Source organism: Coregonus lavaretus, assembly GCF_964263955.1.
Source record: "Coregonus lavaretus genome assembly, chromosome: 17".
NCBI lineage: Eukaryota > Metazoa > Chordata > Actinopteri > Salmoniformes > Salmonidae > Coregonus > Coregonus lavaretus.
Window position 1 is genome coordinate 3,323,311 of NC_140004.1, and position 26,704 is coordinate 3,350,014.

General features: G+C 43.7%; 1 protein-coding gene across 3 annotated transcripts; it reads right to left on the reverse strand.

Moving 5' to 3' along the window:
* Positions 1-559: 559 nt before the first annotated feature.
* Positions 560-25,523, reverse strand: LOC311145091 (MAP kinase-activated protein kinase 5). Of its 3 annotated transcripts, none has more exons than XM_084181271.1 (14): positions 23,576-25,523; positions 16,517-16,590; positions 11,354-11,429; positions 8,849-8,946; positions 8,532-8,640; positions 8,118-8,207; positions 7,853-7,948; positions 7,569-7,649; positions 6,801-6,988; positions 6,444-6,564; positions 6,083-6,213; positions 5,773-5,885; positions 5,523-5,627; positions 560-3,595 (listed from the first exon to the last, which is right to left on the reverse strand). In XM_084181271.1, the coding sequence occupies exons 1-14, from the start codon at positions 23,609-23,611 to the stop codon at positions 3,501-3,503; spliced, it is 1,413 nt and encodes a 470-aa protein (XP_084037397.1). In that variant the 5' UTR covers positions 23,612-25,523; the 3' UTR covers positions 560-3,500. The 3 variants fall into 3 exon arrangements, with proteins under 3 accessions (XP_084037397.1, XP_084037396.1, XP_084037398.1); XM_084181270.1 differs by having other exon boundaries at positions 5,773-5,888; XM_084181272.1 differs by lacking the exon at positions 5,523-5,627 and having other exon boundaries at positions 5,773-5,888.
* Positions 25,524-26,704: the final 1,181 nt, after the last annotated feature.

Below are 26,704 nucleotides of genomic sequence, written 5' to 3' on the forward strand. Positions count from 1 at the left end.
CATCACAATCAGGAAAGGTGAGGATTTTATTCTGCAATGATCATGGAAATTAAATAATCAAATTATTTTAGAATGCAAAGAAAATAAAGATTTTCGCTCTTCTCAATAACAGAAACTGATTGCATCTTGTTATATTTAGCTACCAGTTTTTTTTGTTATGAATAAGTCATATTTCCCATTTGCACAAGGCTACTAGGGTACTTTTGCCTTCTTGCAATGCAATACTTCAACCACTAGAAACTGTGCGTCTAAAGTTTGCGGGAGATTAAACACACTCTCACGTCAAGTAGTTTTTATAAATGCCAACTTTTCTGTGAAAACTGGCGCATGAATGTTTTGGGGGATATTTTGTGAGTATGCAACATTTATAAAATGAGGCCCCTGGTCAAAAGTAGTGCACTATATAGGGAATAGGGGGCCATTTGAGACATAGATACAGTATAGCTAGAGGTCAACATGTAGGCCTATAGGGGCTGCCTGCATCTGTGGATCTACAGCAGATATGTACAGTTTCTTAAATAATTCCCTATTTCTTCTCAAATAAGTTGAAATTGAAAAAAACTGTCCCCAAACTTTATTGGATTTTCAACATTGCAGAACCAAATGTATTTTTGTAAACTTAAGTTTACTATTTTAACTGAGAAAACAAAGACAAATGGCATGGACAAAATTGGCACCACAGAGCTAGTACTTGGTTGCACAGCCTTTGGCCAAGATAACTGCCAACAAATGCTTATTGTAGCCATCAATGATCTTGCTGCACCTTTCTACTGGCAATTTGGCCCACTCTTCAGCAGAAAACGTATCTAGTTCTTCAATGTTTGAAGGGTGCCCTCTGCCAACTGCTGTTTTCAGCTTTCGCCATAGGTTATGGATGCGATTTAGATCTGGACTCGTCACTGGCCACTCCAGAAAAGTCCAGCGTTTCTTCTCGAAACATTCCAGGGTGATTTTTGTGTGTGTTTGGGGTTGTTGTCCTGCTGGAAGACCCACAATCATCAACAGACTGTTTCTTGGCACTGGGTTGAACATTGCACTCCAAAACACGTTGATAATCTGCTGATTTCATTATATCGTGCACACATTCAAGGACCCAGTACCAGAAGCAGCCTAAAACAACCCCACAGTATCATCGAAGCTCCCCCATAATTGATTGTAGGGAGGGTGTTTTTTTATTTGAACACTTCATTAAGTCATTGGTAAACATAGGAAGACCCCACTGCTGAAGGAGACAAGAAAGCGTGATTGAACTTTAAAAACCCCCACCTAATCAAGCCTAAATCCTGGGGGAAATGTTCTGTGGACAATACAACTAAATGAAATCACTAGCCTCTCTCTTCCAGCTGTTCCCATGCACAACAGGCTATTGCAGGGGTAGACAGCAGTTTGGGGGACAACTTCAGCATTGATTCATATGCCTCCAAACACACAGAAAGTACATGCTTACACACACACAAAGGCTTGCAGTCATTGCTTTGATCAAATATGAATTTAGGACAACAGTCGAACAATAAGACAATATGCATTTACATTGCAACCAACCCTTGCTCAATACACTTGAATGTTAGTTGACATTTTTATGGCCAAACAGGGAGTCAATGCATTCAGCACATCGATTAAGAAGAAAATCTAAATAATTAGGAAATAAATGTTATGCGCAAATAATGCTAAGACTTTAGTCCATGGGAAGGTTCAATGTATACATTTGAGAATGTTAAACAATTTTAATAGATATTATATCATACATACCAGTAACAAATAATCAAGTACTGTACTAGAGAACCTACATTGCATCTTTTTTATCAGTCTTCTCTAAGCTCTGGACCACTGGAACACAACAGCAAGTCCATGTTAGCCATAAATAAAACTTACATACATAAATATACACTACTAGACCAAAAGTATGTCGACACCTGCTCGTCGAACATCTCATTCCAAAATTATGGGCATTAATATGGCGGTCGACCCCCCCCCCCCCCCCTTTGCTGCTATAACAGCCTCCACTCTTCTGGGAAGGCTTTCCACTAGATGTTGGAACATTGCTGTGGAGATTTGCTTCCATTCAGCCACAAGAGCATTAGTGAGGTCCGGCACTGATGTTGGGCGATTAGGCCTGGCTCGCAGTCGGCGTTCCAAATAATCCCAGAGCCATTCAAGTTCCTCCACACCGATCGACAAACCATTTCTGTATGGACCTTGGAAGCACAGAATCGTCTAGAATGTCACTTTTATCGTTAAGATTTCCCTTCACTGGAATTAAGGGGCCTAGCCCGAACCATGAAAAACAGCCCCAGACCATTATTCCTCCTCCACCAAACTTTACAGTTGGCACTACGCATTCTGGCAGGTAGCTTTCTCCTGGCATCCGCCAAACCCAGATTTGTCCGTCGGACTGCCAGATGGTGAAGCGTGATTCATCACTCCAGAGAACTCGTTTCCACTGCTCCAGTATCCAATGGCGGCGCGCTCTAGACCACTCCAGCCAACGCCTGGCATTGCACATGGTTATCTTAGGCTTGTGTGCGTCTGCTCGGTCATGGAAAACCCATTTCATGAAGCTCCCGACGAACAGTTATTGTGCTGACGTTGCTTCCAGAGGTAGTTTGGAACTCGGTAGTGAGTGTTGCAACCGAGAACAGACTATTTGGACCAACTCCATACTAATGCCCATGATTTTGGAATGAGATGTTCGACGAGCAGGTGTCCACATACTTCTGGCCATGTAGTGCATTTAAAACATGTATATGTATGTTTATGAATGTAAATACAACATATGTACAAATTATGCACATGCTTTAAATTACTATTGCACATTATGTAATAAAGTTGACTGTTGCTGATATCTAGATTGAAGTAGAGCAGCTTCAAGGTACAACAGCAGTAATCTCAGTGAACCATTGGCGCTAAACAGGAGAACCTCACACTTCCACTGAGGTCCCTCTCCCTACCCCCTGGACCACTTACCACCCAGTGGGTGGACAACCCAAGTCAAGGCCTAGTTCCTCTGTCTGCTTTACAGATCCATACTGTTCAACTGACAAAATGATCAAACATTAGGCTTCATGGTCAAAAATAAGGATTTCTTTGTGAAATAAATACAATTTGTAGCATTGTTAAAAAGGTAAAGAAATAAGAATCAAATGAAATAAAAACGAGTGAGATTAAAACACATCACGTGGACATCCTGGACAAGCAGCTTATAAAAATTCCATCCAGCCAGTGGGTTACAGAATTATTTATATTTTTGTGATTTTCTCTTATTTTTTACAAAAATATATAAGGACTGTTTTTCCTTCGCAGTCATTCATAAAAAAAAATATATAGTGCCGACAAGGCCTCTTTTGAATATATCTACAGTTGTACAATAGTCTTGCAAGTGAGTTCATAAAAAAATCCTATAGTTTTAGCGTGTCAATTTACATAAAAATGCTTCTTTACAGTCATTGGCTTAAAAACGGTTAGAATAAACGATACAAACGGAGATAGAAATAAATCACTTGCTACTGAGAGTCTTGTAAATGTGTCTTTTCCTCTATGGCCTGTTTCACTATTTCAGCCAACTTCAAGCGATCCACTTTGTCAGAGAAGGCCAGTCCTACAATGGAGACCAAAGAAAGAAATGTTGACTAGAACCAGATTAAAGGGAAATTCCACGCTTTTTCAACATCAACTTCATCTCCAGCACCATCCAACATCAACACATTTCAAAACGTTGGTTTTCTATGTTTTGTAGTCAAAAAGATTTAAAATAAGTGTTTTCCCATGACATCATCCAGAGACACTGATGACATCATCTGGTGTGCATCATGTGATTTTAACCAAGAGCAGGCAAAGGGTACTAAACTGAGGAATTAGAATTTAGTGTTGACAAAGGGTGGGATTTCCACTACAGAAATTAGTGTTGATGTACAGTGCCTTCGGAAAGTATTCAAACCCCTTGACTTTTTCCACATTTTGTTATGTTACAGCCTTATTCTACAATTGATATTACTTTTTTGATCCTCAGCAATCCACACACAATAACCCATAATGACGAAGCGAAAACAGGTTTTTAGAAAGGTTTGCAAATGTATAAATAAAACCCCCAGAAATACCTTATTTACGTAAGTATTCACACCCTTTGCTCCGAGACTTGGAATTGAGCTCAGGTGCATCCTGTTTTCATTGATTATCCTTGAGATGTTTCACCTGTGGTAAATTCAATTGCTTAGACATGATTTGGAAAGGCACACACCTGTCTATATAAGGTCCCACAGTTGACAGTGCATGTCAGAGCAAAAACCAAGCCATGAGGTCGAAGGAATTGTCCGTAGAGCTCCGAGACAGGATTGTGTCGAGGCACAGATCTGGGGAAGGGTACAAAAACATTTCTGCAGCACTGAAGGTCCCCAAGAACACAGTGGCCTCCATCATTCTTAAATGGCAGAAGTTTGGAAGCACCAAGACTCTTTCTAGAGACTCATCCAAACTGAGCAATCGGGGGAAAAGGGCCTTGGTCAGGGAGGTGACCAAGAACCAGATGGTCACTCTGACAGAGCTCTAGAGTTCCGCTGTGGAAATGGGAGAACCTTCCAGAAGGACAACCATCTCTGCAGCACTCCACCAATCAGTCCTTTATGATAGTGGCCAGACGGAAGCCACTCCTCAGTAAAAAGGCACATGACAGCCTGCTTGGAGTTTGCAAAAAGGCACCAAAAGGACTCTGACCATGAGAAACAAGATTCTCTGGTCTAATGAAACCAAGATTGAACTTTTTGGCCTGAATGCCAAGTGTCTCGTCTGGAGGAAACCTGGCACCATCCCTACGGTGGAGCATGGTGGTGGCAGAATCATGCTATGCGGATGTTATTCAAAGGCAGGGACTGGGAGACTAATCAGGATCGAGGCAAATATCAGCTAAGTACAGAGAGATCCTTAATGGAAACCTGCTCCAGAGTGCTCAGGACCTCAGATTGGGCCGAAGGTTCACCTTCCAACAGGACAACGACCCTAAGCACACAGCCAAGACAACACAGAAGTGGCTTTGGGACAAGTCTCTTAATGTCCTTGAGTGGCCCAGCCAGAGCCCGGACTTGAACCCGAACTAACATCTCTGGAGAGACCTGAAAATAGCTGTGCAGCAACGCTCCCCATCCAACCTGACAGAGATTGAGAGGATCTGCAGAGAAGAATGGGGGAAACTCCCCAAAAACAGGTGTGCCAAGCTTGTAGCGTCATATCCAAGAAGACTCGATGCTGTAATCGCTGCCAAAGGTGCTTCAACAAAGTACTGAGTAAAGGGTCTGAATACTTATATCAGTTTTTTTTATTTTTAACACATTTGCAAAATTGTTTTTGCTTTGTCATTATGGGGTATTGTGTGTAGATTGATGAGGGAAAAAACCAATTTAATCAATTTTAGAATAAGGCTGTAACGTAACAAAATGTGGAAAAAGTCAAGGGGTCTGAATACTTTCCGAATGCACTGTATATGAGCTGCCATTGCACACTGTATGCCGTATATAGTGCTGTGTTGTGCCTACCATCCCAGCTGAGGCCCTTCAACCCGTCTCGCAGTAGTTTGCAGTCTCGGTTGAAATGCCACGCCTCATGCATCACCTCATTCAGTTTCTCTTCCTCATTCTCTCCTGCCACACACACACACAGTTAAGTGTCAAGTGTCTGTGCTGTATACCAAGTAAATGCGTAAGTGCATGTATGTCTGTGTGCTTGTCAATGTACATCTGTATTGGTTGACGTGAAGTGTGTGTGTGGTGTGTGTGTGAGACTGACCAGCCTGTGGGAGGATACACTGAGCGATGACGTCTCGGAGTTTCTCCAGGGCCACGTTGGAGTCCTCGCCGCCGTTCTCTGGGTCGTGGATGAAGAAGCCATCGCTCTGCTTGCTGCTGTAGCACAACACACACATACCAGACACCAACCGCACACACACATATTTGGTTTAGCAGTGCTGTTGAATGTCACTCCCCACTATGGGCTCTACAGTCAGACAATGTGAAGCAGATCCTAACCAACTACAAAGAGGCAGAGAGGCATGTAACAAGAGAGATAGGCAGGCAGACAGACAGGCAGACCAACGGACCCTAGGAGTTTCCTCTTCCTCAGGATGGGGTTATTGACTGAGTTGAGTGGCTTGAGGCTGACGTTGAGGTCCTGTATTCTCATGTTAGCCAGCTGTTCAGCATGGGCCTGCTGGATCCCTGCTACCATCGCCTGGCAGAGGGACAGAGGGCGGGAGAGAGTTGGAGGGAGGGAGACAGGAAAGGAGGGAGGGTCACAAGGAAAGTTTTACACCCTGAACATTGAAGTTATTAAGGCAGGCAGCAAAAGTTTGGTCCCCGGAATCCCGCAGCCCTGTAGTAAGTATGACTGGATCTATGTAATGCTTTGAGACAGAGAGCTATATAAATGCTCTCCATCCCCGTCCATCCATCCAGGCCCACCTTGTCCATCATCATCTGGGCGGAGGGCAGCACGTTGTCCAGGGCCTCTGTGCAGTTGAGCCAGGGGTGTTCTAGTACACCCTCAATGGTCAGCCTCTCCTCAGGCTTCACCTTCAGCAGCCTACAGAGGGAGGGAGTAATATTAGTGAACTGGATTCCTCCTACTCAATCCAAACAATACAGCACTAGAGCACCGTTTGCGGTCCAAATTGGTTTTGCCTAACAAACACGTCACTCGTGAACCATTTCATCTGTTTAGAATTTGGAGATACCCACAAGCCCTGTTGGGGATGTATTTGAGGACAATATCCTTGACGCAGACACACACACACAGTAAGACCTGCTGTAGGGACGTACTTGCGGACAATGTCCTTGGCCATTTCAGAGATCTGGCTCCACTCGTCCTCGGGGAAGTCAAAGCTGGCCGTCATGATCTTCTTGCGCATGTCCTTGGGGATGGTGCGGCTGTGGTGCTTGGAGTAGAAGGGAGGGTAGCCACACAGCATCACGTAGATGATCACCCCAATGGACCACAGGTCACAGCTCTGCACGCACAGCAAGGGAAAGGGAATGAGCCAGGCCATTGGGATAGAGAGGAGAGAGGAAGGAGAAGAGTTAGCTCAACACAACCCTGCAAACACTGATGTCATTCAGTGGAAATATGTTGCAGCATGTGAAGATGCTTGTGAGATGTTTCTGTAAATCTGGGATGCTGCCATTTGTGGGATAATGGTTTGTCGTGGCTGAGGTAGGGCAGTTGCTCACCTTGTTATAGGTGTAAGGGGTGGGTGAGGTAGGGTAGTTGCTCACCTTGTTATAGGTGTAAGGGGTGGGTGAGGTAGGGTAGTTGCTCACCTTGTTATAGGTGTAAGGGGTGGGTGAGGTAGGGTAGTTGCTCACCTTGTTATAGGTGTAAGGGGTGGGTGAGGTAGGGTAGTTGCTCACCTTGTTATAGGTGTAAGGGGTGGGTGAGGTAGGGTAGTTGCTCACCTTGTTATAGGTGTAAGGGGTGGGTGAGGTAGGGTAGTTGCTCACCTTGTTATAGGTGTAAGGGGTGGGTGAGGTAGGGTAGTTGCTCACCTTGTTATAGGTGTAAGGGGTGGCTGAGGTAGGGTAGTTGCTCACCTTGTTATAGGTGTAAGGGGTGGGTGAGGTAGGTATTATTCCAGACTTTTCCTTTTGGTGTCGCCTTTGAGCCTCAAGTACCTAGGGTGAGAGGAGAAGATGATGTTGATTGAAGCAGGACTTTTTTTTAAACGCTCCCCAACCTGGTGTCATATCTGAGCAGAGCACCCATCCTTACCTGAGGTGCAACGTAATAAGGAGTGAACTGTGGGGTCATCAAATCCCCCTGGTCAATTTTCGCAACCTAACCTGCTGTCAGATCTGAGCAGAGCACCCATCCTTACCTGAGGTGCAACGTAGTAAGGAGTGAACTGTGGGGTCATCAAGTCCCCCTGGTCAATTTTTGCAAATCCAAAATCGCACAACTTCACCGGTGCATCCTTGAACATGAAAAGGGAGAACGTCAGAACATATTTCTCAAATAGGAATTTCCTAAAAAGGTGAAAGGCTTCGCCTCTTGCAACTTGCTTGTTGTAGCCTACTACTAGACAGCTGTATTAAGAGCAGTGTGTGCGTGCACGCTTCCCGTAAGCCCTTCTGTCTCCTCACCAGGGAGTTATCCTTGAAGAGCAGGTTCTCTGGTTTCAGGTCTCGATGTGCAATATTCAGTGAGTGACAGTGTTCCAGGGCCTGGCCGATCTGACGGGGGGGACAGAGGAAACTCAGACACAGGCTCAACTACACTACGTTCACAGGAAGTCATGTTATTAAAGCACGGGTGCATTAGAAGCCTGGGTGGAGGAGGAGGAATACAGAGGAATTTGTCACGTTTGAATGTGCATAAATGTAAAATATAATTACGCCATTTAGCAGACGCTTTTATCCAAAGTGACTTAGTCATGCGTGCATTCATTTTCCATATGGGTGGCCCCAATGGGAATCGAACCACCGACCATTGGTGTTGCAAGCACCATGCACTACCAACTGAGCCACAAAGGAATTTTAACAGGCAGGCAGGGTTACCTGTTTGGTGACCTGGCTGGCCATCTTCTCTGTGAAGTGTCTGTGCTGACTGATCCTGTGGAACAGCTCGCCTCCCTCCATCATCTCCATGACGATCAGTAACCTCGCTCTGCAGGTAAGTGGGAAATTTTCATCTACTCAAATCTGTGAATGTCATAGTTACCCCTTGTTACATTTAGACAGATACGCGTAAACTAGGTGCAGGAGCATAACACGGGTAAATACACCATGTAGCAATACAACAATAACGTTCATATATGTTTCAATGAGCCCGTCGATGACGTATGTGCTGGTACATTGGACTTGCTCCTCCTCACCTTGGACTGGATTCGTGAGGAAACTGCACACTGTTGGCGTACACCTCCATAATCTGCACGATGTTGGGGTGTGTAGCGCACATCATGTGGAGCCGCACCTGAATCATCATGGACAGAACAGGGAGGTTAAAGGAAGACGCAGTAAGATGACAGACACACAAAGTAAAACAGTAGTAGTGGGTCAATTTGCACAACAACTAAAAGCTACTTTGGTCCCGCAGCTACCACGTTGTAGCAGCGTGAACAGAACCCGTGCACGTGCGCAAATACACTGCTCAAAAAAATTAAGGGAACACTAAAATAACACATCCTAGATCTGAATGAAATAATCTTATTAAATACTTTTTTCTTTACATAGTTGAATGTGCTGACAACAAAATCACACAAAAATTATCAATGGAAATCAAATGCATCAACCCATGGAGGTCTGGATTTGGAGTCACTCTCAAAATTAAAGTGGAAAACCACACTGCAGGCTGATCCAACTTTGATGTAATGTCCTTAAAATAAGGCAAAATTAGGCTCAGTAGTGTGTGTGGCCTCCACGTGCCTGTATGACCTCCCTACAACGCCTGGGCATGCTCCTGATGAGGTGGCGGATGGTCTCCTGAGGGATCTCCTCCCAGACCTGGACTAAAGCATCCGCCAACTCCTGGACAGTCTGTGGTGCAACGTGGCGTTGGTGGATGGAGCGAGACATGATGTCCCAGATGTGCTCAATTGGATTCAGGTCTGGGGAATGGGCGGGCCAGTCCATAGCATCAATGCCTTCCTCTTGCAGGAACTGCTGACACACTCCAGCCACATGAGGTCTAGCATTGTCTTGCATTAGGAGGAACCCAGGGCCAACCGCACCAGCATATGGTCTCACAAGGGGTCTGATGATCTCATCTCGGTACCTAATGGCAGTCAGGCTACCGCTGTGCAGCCCCCCAAATAAATGCCACCCAACACCATGACTGACCCACCGCCAAACCGGTCATGCTGGAGGATGTTGCAGGCAGCAGAATGTTCTCTACAGCGTCTCCAGACTCTGTCACGTCTGTCACATGTGCTCAGTGTGAACCTGCTTTCATCTGTGAAGAGCACAGTGCGCCAGTGGCGAATTTGCCAATCTTGGTGTTCTCTGGCAAATGCCAAACGTCCTGCACGGTGTTGGGCTGTAAGCACAACCCCCACCTGTGGACGTCGGGCCCTCATACCACCCTCATGGGGTCAGTTTCTGACCGTTTGAGCAGACACATGCACATTTGTGGCCTGCTGGAGGTCATTTTGCAGGGCTCTGGCAGTGCTCCTCTTGCTCCTCCTTGCACAAAGGCGGAGGTAGCAGTCCTGCTGCTGGGTTGTTGCCCTCCTACGGCATCCTCCACGTCTCCTGATGTACTGGCCTGTCTCCTGGTAGCGCCTCCATGCTCTGGACACTACGCTGACAGACACAGTAAACCTTCTTGCCACAGCTCGCATTGATGTGCCATCCTGGATGAGCTGCACTACCTGAGCCACTTGTGTGGGTTGTAGACTCCGTCTCATGCTACCACTAGAGTGAAAGCACCGCCAGCATTCAAAAGTGACCAAAACATCAGCCAGGAAGCATAGGAACTGAGAAGTGGTCTGTGGTCACCACCTGCAAAACCAGTCCTTTATTGGGGGTGTCTTGCTAATTGCCTATAATTTCCACCTGTTGTATATTCCATTTGCACAACAGCATGTGAAATGTATTGTCAATCAGTGTTGCTTCCTACGTGGACAGTTTGATTTCACAGAAGTGTGATTGACTTGGCGTTACATTGTGTTGTTTAAGTGTTCCCTTAATGTTTTTGAGCAGTGTACAATTTGTGACTGTGTGAGAGCAATATCTTGCATAGCACTCATCGTAATATCTGCCGTGCTGCTCGTGGCAACGTAATAACGCTAAGTCTACCTCTAAACAAGTTGGGTGAGACGGACCACGTCTGGCTGGGTAGAGGCACACGGTCTTGTCTTTGAAAAGGTTGACAAACAGAGCAGATAAACATCGGCCAAACTACGGAAACAAACTTTAGAGTCGACAACAACGAGGACATGTTGCGCTGATGGGAAGCTGTGCTGCTTGGGGGGGCAGCATGTGGCTGCATTGCTCGTTTCGACTTCACCTCACACAGCTGATCAACTGCAGTTAGTGGAGGTGCTTTATATGGGAAGTAAGTATTGGGCTGGTGATGACATTGAGTGGGTGAGTGACAGACAGACACAGCCGACCCTGAGTATTAGTTGAGAGGCGATAAGACAAGAAGACACACAATGACGCAAATGGAACACTATTGCCTATGTAGTGCACTATTTTTGAGCAGAGCCCTAACGGCCCTGGTTAAAAGTAGTGCACTACATAGGGAATAGGATGCCCTTTGGAACGTAGACAAAGACAACACAGGAGACTCAACGCTGACCAAACACAGACACCTACAGTGCAGACAACAGACAAGGGCGTGCAAAAGACAATCAGAAAAGCAAAACAATGGTTCAAACCTCATTTCGGGCCTTGGGACGATCAATTAGGATTTTCAGGGCCAATCGTTCCTGAGTTGACTTCTTCACACAAACTCTGTGGAGAGTAAAATAAATACTTCAAGAAAAAAATAGGACAATATAAAAATAATAGAGGCAGCTTTTCATGGTGGTCCACTCCATTATTAAGTTAAATGTGTAATATGCAAAAATCGCTCTGCCATTTCCTGGTTGCAAAAATTTGAATAGTTTGCCTAATTTCAGGTTTGTGACAAAACAAGCAGTCGTGTAGAGAATCATTGTACCATCTAAACCGCTGTGAAATATATTTTCCATAATAACAAATACTGTATTTTCAGCTGATGTACAAAACTGAAAGTAAAAAAGACGCTAAAACTTAACGGGAAGCATAGATATGGCGCACCTTGAACAGATCTACCGCTTCTTAGACTGGCTTTCAATGAGAATGACAGATCTAGAACTCACATTTCTATGTGAATTTGGTCAGGTCGCCCAAAAAGTGACATATTACAGCTTTAAATAAAGGTAGGCCTAATACCAGTACTAGGCTACAACTTGTTGCTAGAATCAAACAAAGACAAATGGCTCCTTAAAATAGCATTCCATTCTCAACACCATAGCAGAGTGCTGCATCATGTCCATTTCTATTTACAACAAGACCTATAAACACGTGCAGCAATGGATATTAAAGCCAGCAGAACCTCAAACCGCCCACCCTCAACAAGGACCCAAACATTCAATCAAAACCTTATCCTATGCTCCTAAACTCAGATTACACTAAGAATAAATCCTGGAGGAACATTCTGCTTCAACCAAAGATCAGTAGGAGTGAAATACCAAATGCATCAGAGACTGAGAGAGACGGACAGACAGCGAGACAGACACCAATGTTACAGGAAGTAGTCCACCTGTTAGAGGGACTAGGTCCCCACCTATTGGCCTTCAGGTGTACTGCACCTTATTTATGTACTATGGTTGCATTCTTGGCCATCCCGGCATTCCATGTTAACATGATGGAAGTATTTTCTCAAAGCTCTGACTCCGAACCATTATTATCACACAAACATGGTGTCAGAAGTAACTGAACCCAAACGTTGCTGGTGTCTGTAGTGCATTGTTGTGAGTACTTTAGGATCTTGATAGACAGCGCATATTCAAGGTTTTGGCATCAGCATTAGCAGCAAGCTAGTTTATTAGCTAGCATACAGTGTCAGCATGGCTACCAACATCCCTCCGCCAGATGAAATGAAAATGACCGGCGATTTAGGCAATAACTGGGTTCATTTTAAGGCAGAGTTTGAAGACTATCTGCTAGCCTCTGGATTATACGAAAAATCAGCTGAAGTGCAGGCAGCATCACTGAGAAGAGTGATGGGCAGTGAGTCTCTTCCCATCTACAAACATCACTTGGATATAAAAGCAGATTGGGAAAAGGACATGGAAGCTATTCTCATTGCCCTCGAGAGATACTTTAAACCAGCATTTATTTTTCTTTGAACGCTTCATTTTCAGCACCTGCAGACAACAGGAGGGTGAGTCAATTGATGCGTTTGTGACTCGATTAAGAAAGAAAGCAGCTTCTTGTGACTATGGACAATTAAAAAGATGAGCTGATAAGGGACAGAGTGGTGCTTGGGATTGCTGTTGAGGGTGCGCGCCGCCACCTCCTCTGAGAACGTGATCTCACTCTCGCCTCTGCCATTGAGATCTGCCGGGCTGCAGAGTTGACAGATAGGAGAATGAGACCAATGACGCAGGACTGATCAGGGGACAACAGCATCAACGCCACAGACCCCAACGGCGGAATCCAACCAAAGCAAGAAAAACCCTAACATCAATCCAGCACAGCAGGGGAAAGCCCTAGGACATGCAGATTCATTGGTAACAACCACAGGCGTGGACGGGAGCTATGGTAAGGCTTGCAGTCTGTGTGAAACTGCAAATCAATTTGCTTAAGTGTACATGAAGAAACAAGCCTCCCGCCAACTAAAACACAGTGGATACCCCAGCCCTGGAAGAGGACCTGGAGAATGGAAATAATGGACATATCTATTCAACCAGGAGCATAGGAGCAATGCATGCACAGGGGGATTTTTTTATTTTATTGTCAACCTACAACTGCACAATGGAGAACAGCGGTGTCAATTAAACTCAGGAGCAACCAGTGACGTGATGAGCATAAAAGACTAGATTAAACTGGCACCTGAGATTAACCTCATCTCCAGCAAAACCAAACTGAAGCTATATTCAGGTGATATAATGAACTCAGTAGGGCTGTGGAGAACAGAGTGTGGTCAGGGGGAGCACATATAGAATTGACTTTGAGATTGTAGAGGCCAATCAGAAACCCCTATTGTCAGGCTCAATATGTAAGCAAATGGGGTTAATGCACTTCACTATCCCTGCAGCGCTGCACAAAGGTATACCAGGGAGGTTAAGGGACTTTAACTAAGCAGCACCTTGTTACTGCATACCAGGATGTTTTCAATGACCCCCGTAGAGTCACTACCAGGTGACATCCACTTCGAGCTCGACAACAGCATCACACTGGTGCAGTGTGCCCCAAGAAATGTCCCAGTGGCTCTGAAGGCAGCGGTTAAGGCACAGATGGACAAACACGAGAGGGACGGCCACCTAGCCACTGTCACAGAGCCCACCGACTGGACTAGCAACATGGTGATTGTCAAATAGCCAGACAAGCGCAGAGTATGCCTTGACCCTAAGTCCCTCAATCAGGCTTTGAAGAGGTCCCACTACAGTGCATTTGGAAAGTATTCAGACCCATTGGCTTTTTCCACATTTTGTTACGTTACAGCCTTATTCTAAAATTGATTAAATAAAATAAAATCCTCAGTCTACACACAATACCACATAATGACAAAGCAAAAACAGGTTTAGACTTTTTTGCAAATGTATTACAAATAAAAACAGAAATACCTTATTTACATAAGTATTCAGACCCTTTGTTAAGAGACTGGAAATTGAGCTCAGGTGCATCCTGTTTCTAAGACACACGAAATTGAGCTCAGGTGCATCCTGTTTCTAAGAGACACAAAATTGAGCTCAGGTGCATCCTGTTTCTAAGAGACACGAAATTGAGCTCAGGTGCATCCTGTTTCTAAGAGACACGAAATTGAGCTCAGGTGCATCCTGTTTCTAAGAGGCACGAAATTGAGCTCAGGTGCATCCTGTTTCCACTGATAATTCTTGAGATGTTTATACAACTTGATTGGAGTCCACCTGTAGTAAATTCAATTGATTGGACATGATTTGGAAAGGCACACACGTACGTCTATATAAGGTCCCACAGTTGACATTGCATGTCAGAGCAAAAACTAAGCCATGAGGTCGAAGGAATTGTCCGTAGAGCTCCGACCAAAATGAGCAATCGGGGGAGAAGGGCCTTGGTCAGGGAGGTGGCCAAGAACCTGATGGTCACTCTGACAGAGCTCTAGAGTTCCTCTGTGGAGATGGGAGAACCTTCCAGAAAGACACCATCTCTGCAGCACTCCACCTATCTAGCCTTTATTGTAGAGTGGCCAGACGGAAGCCACTCCTCAGTAAAAGGCACATGACAGCCCAATTGGAGTTTGTGAAAAGGCACCTAAAGGACTCTCAGACCATGAGAAACACGATACTCTGGTCTGATAAAACCAAGATTGAACTATTTGGCCTGAATGCCAAGCGTCACGTCTGAAGGAAACCTGGCACCATCCCTATGGTGAAGCATGGTGGTGGCAGAATCATGCTGTGGGGATGTTTTTCAGCCGCAGGGACAGGGAGACTAGGCAGGATCGAGGGAAAGATGAACGGCGCAAAGTACAGAGAGATCCTTGATGAAAACCTGCTCCAGAGCACTCACGACCTCAGACTGGGGCGAAGGTTCACCTTCCAACAGGACAACGACCCTAAGCACACTGTCAAGACAATGCAGGAGTGGCTTCGGGACAAGTCTATGAATGTCCTTGAGTGGCCCAGCCAGATCCTGGACTTGAACCCGATCGAACATCTCTGGAGAGACCTGAAAATAGCTGTGCAGCGACGCTCCCCATCCAACCTGACAGAGCTTGAGAAGATCTACAGAGAAGAATGGGACAAACTCCCCAAATACAGGTGTGCCAAGCTTGTAGCGTCATACCCAAGAAGACTCGATGCTGTAATCGCTGCCAAAGGTGCTTCAACAAAGTACTGAGTAAAGGGTCTGAATACTTATGTAAATGTGATATCAGGTTTGTTTTATTTAATAAATTAGAAATTCTAAAAACCTGTTTTCTCTTTGTCATTATGGGGTATTGTGTGTAGATTGATGACTGAAAAAAACAATTTCATCAATTTTAGAATAAGGCTGTAATGTAACAAAATGTTGAAAAGTGAAGGGGTCTGAATACTTTCCAAATGCACAAAAATAAAACGCAACAATTTCAAAGATTTGACTGAGTTACAGTTCATAGAAGGAAATCAGTCAATTTAAATAAATTCATTAAGCCCTAATCTATGGATTTCACATTACTGGGCAGGAGTGCAGCCATTGGTGAATGGGGATCCAGGCCCAGCCATTACAGAGATAAATACTCCTCAGCACCCCCCCCTCCCCCCCGTTGCCAATTCTCTGGCAATAGCTCTGAACAGGCCGTGGCTCAGGGGGCTGAGGTCCTTGATGATCTTCTTGGCCTTCCTCTGACACCAGGTGATGTAGATGTCCTGGAGGGCAGGCAATTTGCCCAAGGTGATCGGTTGGGCTGACCGCACCACCCTCTGGAGAGCCATGGGGTTGTGGCCGGTGTAGTTGGCGTACCAGGCGGCGATGCAGCCCTACAGAATCCTATCGATGGTGCATCTGTAGATGTTTGCAGTATCGAATCGCCATATATAGAATAGTGAGAATCGCAATACATATCATATTGGCACCTAAGTATCGTGATAATATCGTATCGTGAGGTCCCTGGCAATTCCCAGCCCTAGCACTGTAAACACACTGAGTGACACCACCTTTAACACTAGTCCCATCCAGTCTAAGGGCACTGGACTCCTCTGCAGGACCACTCTTCAACCTCATCTGCATTTAGGCCTAATATGCAATAATTTATGCATCTCCTACATTGCACAAATGAGTTGGTATCCTAGGGCAAACTAGGCAAAACTCTATGATAGAATAATGCTCACCTAACAGGTCCACTGATCCCTGCCCCGAGCTTCTGTGTCCAGTTAATGTTGTACTCTTCCAAGATGGAGGTCTCCTAAGAGAGGGAGAGGAGGACAAACAAGAGATGGATATGGGGAAAATGTCACACACTAAACAAGTGTAGGCAGCTGCATCCCTGTTCACAGTTAATATTGGCTATTCCCTCGCTTTTGCTAGGTCAAGCTCGTGTTGTGTTGACACTTGCTGGATGGAATCGTAATGCATACAAATTACTCAAGAGGCTTTTCTTGTACCAGAGAGGACCTATCCCTTACCTCTGGGCTCTGCTTCCACCATTTCTATCCTATGACTAGTGAGGGCATATTTGACAAGCAGCCAGGGAAGAGTTGTTTTTAAAATGCCTAAATGCTTATGGTAAACTCAATAATTGTCACTTGAAGCATTCCCTTTTCAGTCTAGTGGACTGTTCTGGGGCTTTTGGTGCGCAGTCAGGCTCAAGCTGTGTTCCAATTCTCAGTGCTAGGCTATTCCAAACACCCACCCTCTCTCCCTCCTCCCATCCTTAGCACATTCTGACCCAGCCGTGTGAGCAGGGGTCACTTGGATCCAGCTAAAAGCATCTGGTAGGCTAATTAGTCTATAATACCCTAGCCGAAATTTAGGCACCTACATTAATTATACCGAACATGGATTCCAAGTAGAGGAAACATGTCCACGCAAAGCCAGAACAAAACATTGCCATCCATATTAGATTGCATAGGAGTTGCATAATTTCTTGTTCATCAGCAATGCAACCATTGCCTCTCCAATCAGAACCTCCTAACGATTATGGATTGTGGTTTTGGACATTGTACCTGCTAGCAGCATGTCCTGTCATTAGACCATAACTTATCTCACAAGCTGTCGCAATGGAGTGCCCTTAGACCCCGTCTTATGAATAAATGAAATCATTCATAAAGCTGTCTAAATTTGGCCTACCGTTACCCGTACTGCCTTGAGCTTGAGGGTGCTTGATACAGTAGTTAGCTACTCCTTATTCTGACCATGACATCACATTCCAGAGGTTGAATGTCACACTTAAACTGAATCTATTCCAGAAAAAGGACCATAGTGTAAAAAGCACAAAACATTGTCCTGATATGTAGCAAATGAAAAACTGAACTAAACACATTTATAGATGGGTCATTGGTAGGGCTGGGCAGAACACCGTATTTTACTATATACCGGTATTGATGCACGGACCGGTTTGGGTTTTTAATTTACTTTCTATAACGGTATTTCAATGTTTGGTTTGTTAAATGTGATACGCAACTCAGGCACATACAAAGTCAGTTTTTATAGTTTACTCCCGTTTGCTTCTTGAGTCATCTCTCTCCCTCTCCTGCTGCTGCATGCCACCAACTACACCAAACCCTGCCCCCATCACTCAAGGAGAGCAGTTGCTCGACCACAGAGTCACTAGCACTTTCTTGCCGTTCACTCCGCATGGTCAGATGGATGCAGCAGTGTTGGTGACATGCTGCTTTCCACAAGCATTCTATAAATTACACTATTAGTTTGTGTATCTTACTGTGTGCAAACTACTGTTTGCTAGTTTGTCTTTTCTTAGCAAGGTGTTGTGAAAATGTGTTAGCTGCTAATGCTAATCGCTAGTTAGCTGGCTAGCTAGCTTGCTAAATATACTACGAGTCAGAGCAAACGTAGCTAGTTAGCTAATACTGCCTGGTACCAGTGCTGGTGTAGGCCTAGATAAGCATGTTTATGCAACAGTATCTTATCAGAGAGGAATAGGCATGAATGTTGGCTAGCTAGCTACATGAAGTATGAAAACATGTAATGTAACATCTAATTAGGGTCACCTGGAAACACTGACGAAAACTTTGGTTGCTATCATGTCAATAATTCCTCACTGGCTTATTAATTTGTTGTAATGTCAAACAACGTATTCAAGGTGCTGCCCATTATATTCCAACTATAGAATTAGAATAATCATTTTATTCCATGATTCCAACAGTTCAATTAACTACGGCTAGATTTTTTTGCCCATATCATGCTACAGTGTGGAAATTATAATAAAAGTGCAGGAAATGCAGAAATTGATGAAAATAATTTTTGTTTGGAGTTGGATTGAACAGTATAAAATGGAGAAAGCCACATTGAAATCACTTATAATTTATGTGTTGCCACCCTAGGGTCATGAACTACTCAGAAAGCATATTTAGAACTTTAATTATTAAAAAATATAAAATACCATCAAAAATATGTCTATATCGCCCAGCCCTAGTCATGGTCATACAGTGTCTTCAAAAAGTATTCACACCTTTACTTTTTCCACATTTTGTTGTTACAAAGTGGGATTAAAATGGTTTTAATTGTAATTTGTCAGCGATCTACACAAAATACTCTGTAATCTCAAAATGGAAGATTCTTTTTTTACAAATGTTAGAATTCATGTAAAATAAAACACTAATATATCTTAATTAGATAAGTATTCAACCCCCTGAGTCCATACATGTTAGAATAACCTTCACCAGCGACTACAGCTGTGAGTCTTTTTGGGTAAGTCTCTAAAAGTAACATGCTGACTAGACCGGGCACCCGCGTGCGCCATTGCACGCACGTTGATTTTGTCCAGCCACACCAGACATGATCAGGATGCACAGGTTGAAAATTCTAAACGATCTCTGAACCACCTATATTATATTTGGAGACAGGTCGAAACGCAAGAAACATTCATAGCCATTTAGCTAGCTAGCTTGCTGTTGCTAGCTAATTTGTCCTAGGATATAAACATTGTGTTGTTATTTTACCTGAAATGCACAAGGTCCTCTACACCGACAATTAATCCACAGATAAAAGGGTAAACCTAGTTTGTTTCTAGTAATCTCTCCTCCTTCAGTCTTCTTCTTCGGACTTTATATGGCAGTTGGCAACCAACTTTATGGTGCATTACCACCACCAACTGGATTGGCGTGTGGACCTCAGTTCAGCTTTCAATCACCCACGTGGGTATATGCTCCTAAAAACCAATGAGGGAATGGGAGAGGCGGGACTTGCAGTGCGTCACATGTAAAAAATAGAACCAAGTTCTATTTTAGCGCCTGGCTACGCAGACGCTCCTTGACGCGCACGAGCAGTTTGGATTAAATGATTGAACAACATGTATACATTTATTTTAAAATTGTTCAAGCTATGTCAAGTTGGTTGTTGATCATTGCTAGACAGCCATTTTCAAGTCTTGCCATAGATTTTCAAGCCTATTTAAGTTAAAACTATTACTAGGCCACTCTTGGTAAGCAACTCCAGTGTATATTTGGCCTTTTGTTTTAGGTTATTGTCCTGCTGAAAGGTGAATTTGTCTCCCAGTGTCTGTTGGAAAGCTGACTGAACCAGGCTTTGTATTCAAGACATGAAGTATATTTCTTTGCCACATTTTTTTGCAGTTTTACTTTAGTGCCTTATTGCTAACTGGATTCATGTTTTGGAATATGTTCTATTCTGTATAGGCTTCCTTTTCACTCTGTCAATTAGGTTAGTATTTTTGTTTTCATACATTTTTACGATATAGCCAATTTTGACTTTGTGATTGTGGAATCTAGTGGAAGTCATTTGCTATCCGCACACGGGCTTGAAAATCACTGCACCAGTTTAAGCGCTGCCTTCGCCCCATTTTCTGATTTGTCCAAAAAGAAATCTATGACGAAGCCCAAAACAAGGAACTACTGCTGCTCGTAATCACAGAATTCTACATGAGCCTTGACAGATTGTCACCATTTCATCTGTCTACAAGAGATTAATTGTGGAGTAACTACAATATTGTTGAGCCATACTCAGTTCTCCTGTCACAGCCATTAAACTCTGTTTTAAAATCCCTGAGCGGTTTCCTTCCTCTCCAGCAACTGAGTTAGTGTCTATTGTAAAGCAGACTGAACACCTGTATCTTTGTAGTGACTGAGTGTATTGATGCACCATCCAAAGTGTAATTAATATATTTTACCATGCTCCAAGGGATATTCAATGTCAGCTTTTTCAATCAATAGGTGCCCTTCTTTAAGAGGCATTGGAAAACCTTCCTGATATTTGTGGTTGAATCTGTGTTTGAAATTCACTGCTCGACTGAGGGACCTTACAGATAATTGTATGTGTGGGGTACATAGACGAGGTAGTCATTCAAAAATCATGTTAAAAACTATTATTGCACACAGAGTGAGTCCAGGCAACTTATTATTATGTGACATGTTAAGCAAATGTGTACTACTGAACTTATTTATGCATGCCATGACAAAAGAGGTTGAATACTTATTGTGTGCAGGCCAGTAAAAAAAATGATATTTAATACATTTTAAATTCAGGCTGTAACAACAAAATGTGGAAAAGTAAAGGGGTGTGAATACTTTCTGAAAGAACTGTAGATGGGCCATGCTATTGAATATCCATGGTGGTGAGAGCTAGAGGGTTATTTTACTAATCACAAACCTTTTATAACGTTCAGCAGAGTTCAGGCAACTTAGGGCAGAAAAAAAAATTCCACCCAAAAACGATCTTTTGGTATTTGTTTCATTAGTCCATTGTTGACATACTCCCAAAATGTTTTGCTTGTCAGCAATCAAGTTAAGAAACACTCTATCTACAAAAGTATGTGGACAACCCTTCAAATTAGTGAATTTGGCTATTTCAGCCACACCTGTTGCTGACAGGTGTATAAATTCGAGCACACAACCATGCAATCTCCATAGACAAACATTGGCAGTAGAATGGCCTTACTGAAGAGCTCAGTGACTTTCAACGTGGCACCATCAAAGGATGCCACCTTTCCAACAAGTCAGTTCGTCAAATTTCTGCCATGCTAGAGCTGCCCAGGTTTTGTGAAGTGGAAACGTCTAGGAGCAACAATGGCTCAGTAGCGAAGTGGTAGGCCACACAAGCTCAGAAAACGGGACCGCAGAGTGCTGAAGCGCGTAAAAATGGTCTGTCCTCGTTTGCAACTCTCACTAACGAGTGAGAGTAGTTCCTTCCAAACTGCCTCTGGAAGGAACATCAGCACAATAACTGTTCGTCGGGAGCTTCATGAAATGGGTTTACATGGCCGAGCAGCCGTACAAAAGCCTAAGATCACCATGTGCAATGCCAAGCATCGGCTGGAGTGGTGTAAAATGCCAAGCATCGGCTGGAGTGGTGTAAAGCTCGCCACCATTGGACTCTGGAGAAGTGGAAATGCGTTCTCTGGAGTGATGAATCACGCTTCACCATCTGGCAGTCCGACGGACAAAACTGGGTTTGGTGGATGCTAGGAGAACGCTACCTGCCCGAATGCATAGTGCCAACTGTAAAGTTTGATAGAGGAAGAATAATGATCTGGGGCTGTTTTTCATGGTTTGGGCTAGGCCCCTTAGTTCCAGTGAAGGGAAATCTTAACGCTTCAGCATACAATGACATTCTAGACGATTCTGTGCTTCCAACTTTGTGGCAACAGTTTGGGGAAGGCCCTTTCCTGTTTCAGCATGACAATGCACCTGTGCACAAAGCGAGGTCCATACAGAAAGGGTTGTTTTCGAGATCGGTGCAGAAGAACTTGACTGGCCTGTACAAAGCCCTGACCTCAACTCCATCGAACACCTTTGGGATGAATTGGAACGCCGACTGCGAGCCAGGCCTAATCGCCCAACATCAGTGCCCGACCTCACTAATGCTCGTGGCTGAATGGAAGCAAATCCCTGCAGCAATGTTCCAATATCTAGGGGAAAGCCTTCCCAGAAGAGTGGAGGCTGTTATAGCAGCAAAGGAGGGACTAACTCCATATTAATGCCCTGCCTAAATGACTACCGCCCCGTAGCACTCACGTCAGTAGCCATGAAGTGCTTTGAAAGGCAGGTCATGACTCACATCAACACCATCATCCCGGAAACCCTAGACCCACTCCAATTTGCATACCACCTCAACAGATCCACAGATGACGCAATCTCAATCACACTCCACACTGCCCTTTCCCACCTGGACAAAAGGAACACCTATGTGAGAATGCTGTTCATTGACTACAGCTCAGCGTTCAACACCATAGTGCCCACAAAGCTCATCACTAAGCTAAGGACCCTGGGACTAAACACCTCCCTCTGCAACTGGATCCTGGACTTTTGTCATGTAGTGTTTGTAACTTTAAAAATACACAAATCATCCCCTATGATGCTGCAAAATGCATCATACGGGAATGATTTCAGTATTTTACAAGTAAAATGCATCATACGGGGATGATCTCTGTATTTTTAAAGTTACATATCTTGAAAACTTGATTGCTGACAAACAAAATATTTTGGGACTATGTCAACAATGGACTGATGAAATAAATACCAAAATATAGTTTTGGGTGGAGTTTTCCTTTAAGTGGAAAACCAAACCAGGCAAGTATAGTGTGAGATGAAAGAAAAAGTTCACTTTACAAGACATGACATCAGATGTGTCATTTGAAATTAGTATGAGAGCATGTCATGCATTAAACATTTCTTCTAAAATAAAACAATGTCATACCAAGAGGAACTAAATGTGTCAGCAATAGAACTAAACAACTGACATTTGTCTTTGAAGTACAATCTGACACTTATCAGTCAAGTGACACTTATTTCAATGTATTATGTAGTGATGGGAGGAATCGATACAGTTACATATCGGGATATTATTTCTGACGATAAATCGTATCGTATCATTTTGACAAAATCATATTATTTTTGCGCTAGCTACATGCACCAAAACTCCAGTATTTTTCCTTAATAGCTGGTTCTACATTTTCTATTTAAATATGGAGCCAATTTGTTTTCAACACTTATTTCCATGACTGATAAACTCGTTTTCTCATGGCTCTCTCTTGTCCCTCTGCAGCAGACATATCGTGAGAAATATGTTTGGAACATCGAATCGCAGTACATATAGCTAGAATCGTAAGAATGGCAATACATTTCGTATCGGCACCTAAGTATCGTGATAATATCGTGAGGTCCCTGGCAATTCCCAGTCCTAGCATTATGATAACATTAGCAGCATATCCAACATGCAAACAATTGTTCTGTATTCAAATAAATCACCATTACCTTGATGAATTTGTCTGCGTTGTTATCCTCCGACATGATGTTCCACAGTGGTAGAATAACTTAAGGAGTTCTTTCACAGTTTACAAACAAAACAAAGGGGATGCCCTTTAACAGTATCGTTAATGTTAAATAGCTAATGTTTTTCCTGCCGGGAACGAGCTACTGGTGACAGGCCAACGCCATGGATGACACTTAATGTTCGGCCAAAAAGCCACAGTTGAATGCGTTTACTTTGGTAACCCGACTTGATACACCCAGCCGGAGAGAGATGCCTCATGCCAGCTCGTCTCACAAACTACAGTGCCTCCAACCTCTTCAGATCGTCCTGACTTGGCTGTGGCGACCATGTAGAGCGACAAAGTCCCAACTGGTTGTCTGAAAAGTCGTAAGGCGGACGGGCTCACCACTGTTGGTGGGGTGCTGAGTGGGGGACAAAGAGTGGTTTATTTTTAGCCAGCATTGAGTGCTATGCTTGAGCACTTAGCTACAGTAGCAAGATAGCCACAGGACACGCACCAAGCACCGGTCTAATGAGCTGCTAACGTTAGTTAGCGTGACCCTTCGTCTCGGGGTTCATTGCTGTTAAATGCAAGCAAACATGCTAAGTAAAATGTCCAAACAAGCTTTGTTGAGACCTCATGTGAACATGAAGCGACGGGGAGGAGAAAACGGTACGCCGAGTACCAAAACTCGTCGACGCTTAACTTGCTTAGCTAACTAAAAGAGCCTGGCTTGCTAGCAACCCGTCCCAACCATAATTTACCAGCGAGTGTAAAAGTGAATAGTCATCCACGTTAGATATCACTTAGCTAAACGATAAAAGATTAATCATATTTTATCTGACCAGTTAGTGACTTCAACCCTAGCTAGCTAGCTACGGTTCTTGTCAAAGGAAAAATACAGTGGCTAACTAAACAAGAACGGTCTATAACGAAAGCCTGATGAAATGTATACATATTTGAAGACATTACAATTCCAAATATTTGAGGATTGTCACCACTACAACTTTCAATGTCATAGTAAAATATGTTAGTAGCATTGATCCCGGTTCACTTATCACATTTTCGAAGTATTTTTGAAAACAGGCAGGAAAAAGACCGCCATTTATTGGGCCTTGGGGTCCATCGTGTTCAATTCGAGAACAAAGAGGCCGTGCTCTGTTTCTGGCCGTGTTCGAAAGGATCAAACCCGTACTGTATCAAGGGTAAATTGTGACTGTGTCTGACCTACAAATAATAATGAGTAGTTATTTATGATGCAATGTTCTTTGTAGATCAGTCAGTTGGCAGTCGCCTGCAATGACGTCAAACAAGGCCAGATATTGGGTATTGGGCACATTCCTCTGCCCAGGCGCTTCTGGCGCATGCTAGATTTTACAACGTCTGAATAGGTATTTTACATATCAGCTAACCACATCATATGTTATAACATTCTGTCAGTCAATGACCCAGTCGATAATGTGGTACGCAACCTATGGGCGCGTTGTTCTGCCCAGGCGTTGCTGATGCATGCAAGATCGTACAACGCCTTGATAGGTATTTTACGTATCAGCTAATCGCAATCTGTCAATCGATGACGTCACACTCAACCATTGGTTGATGCATGCAACGTCTGAGCGGTGGAACACAGCCATTTTTACTGGAAACCGTAAAAACACCTGACTTCAATATGTCTAAGCCCTGACTTTTCGTAGCAGGTTAGGAGAGCATTTTCTCTAACCCTAACCCTTTTCCTAGTCTTAACCTAGGGGCTGGCCGATATAGCCAAAATATCATATCACATCTTTAACGGTATGACAGTATTTTATGTTTTTGAATAAAAAAAGTTATAAATGACCATAGGGTGGCAACAAATACATTATATGTGATTTCAATGGGGCTTTATCCATTCTGATTGCTCTGTCGTAGCCGGCCGCGACCGGGAGACCCATGGGGCGGCGCACAATTGGCCCAGCGTCGTCCAGGGTAGGGGAGGGAATGGCTGGCAGGGAGGTAACTCAGTTGGTAGAGCATGGCGTTTGCAACGCCAGGGTTGTGGGTTCGATTCCCACGGGGGGCCAGTATAAAAAATAAAAAATCTAAAAAAATTATAATGTATGCACTCACTAACTGTAAGTCGCTCTGGATAAGAGCGTCTACTAAATGACTAAAATGTAAATGTATACTGTTCAATCTAACTTCAACCAAAAATAATTTTCTGCATTTCCTACACTTTTGTTATCATCTCCACATTGTGCCACGTAGAGCTGAATGATAAAAAATACGGGTAAACAATCTAGGCCTAGTTTATTGGTGAACTGTTGGAATCATGGAAATATAATGATTATTGTATAGCTGGAATATAGTGGGCAGCACTTTGAATACATTGTTGTTTGACATGACAACAAATGAATAAGCCAGGGAGGAATTATGGGTTCAGTGGTTCAGCCTAATGGTTCGGTTCTAGGCAATCTTGTATCTATTCCAATTCAAGCCAACCCCATGGTATTTTCTAATAGGGGGTTACCTGCTGAGCATGGCATGTTCTTATTAGAGACTCCGTCTGATCTGAAATCCCGCAGCTGCAGCTTTGGGGAAAATTGATTTTAGTGTAACTGGCTTCTGTACCAACACGGACATTCTAGTTATAACTGAATCTTGATTAAAGGAGTCTATGCCGGACTCTGGTGTGTCTCTGACTGGTTATAATGGTTTTTAGTCTGACAAAGTTGGCAGAGGAGGGGGTGCCGCCATATACATAAAGAGCCATTTAAATGTTTCTGTATCCATTACCACCTCTGCCCAAAGCAATTTGAATGTCTCGTCCTAAATGTGGGCCTTGGTGATAATGCCTGTCTGATGCTAGTGGGAATTTATCGTCATAAATTGTTATTTATGATGCAAGGTGATTTGTAGATCAGTCAGTCGGCAGTCGCCTGCAATCGTTTTGATGCTATCGAACCCTGCCACTCTTTTAACCTGCTGCGTAAGTTCTCCTAACCTCCCACAAAAAAGTCACTTCCGTATCAAAGTGGCATTAAAATAGTGTTTCCCGTCTACCATAGCGCCCTTCGCATAGCCATGGGAATTAGGGGTGCTGAGGGTGCTGTAGCACCCCCTGAAAATATTTTTGGGGAAAAATAATTATTTT

What these genes read in the sequence shown, in the direction of transcription:
- LOC311145091 (XM_084181270.1), bottom strand. Translation starts at nt 23,611, where the DNA reads ATGTCGGAGGATAACAACGCAGACAAATTCATCAAG. An exon ending in GGGATCAGTGGACCTGTTAG is followed by an intron (nt 11,430 to 16,516) that starts GTGAGCATTATT and finishes TACTCTCCACAG; the next exon opens with AGTTTGTGTGAAGAAGTCAA. An exon ending in CCTCACGAATCCAGTCCAAG is followed by an intron (nt 8,641 to 8,848) that starts GTGAGGAGGAGC and finishes ACTTACCTGCAG; the next exon opens with AGCGAGGTTACTGATCGTCA.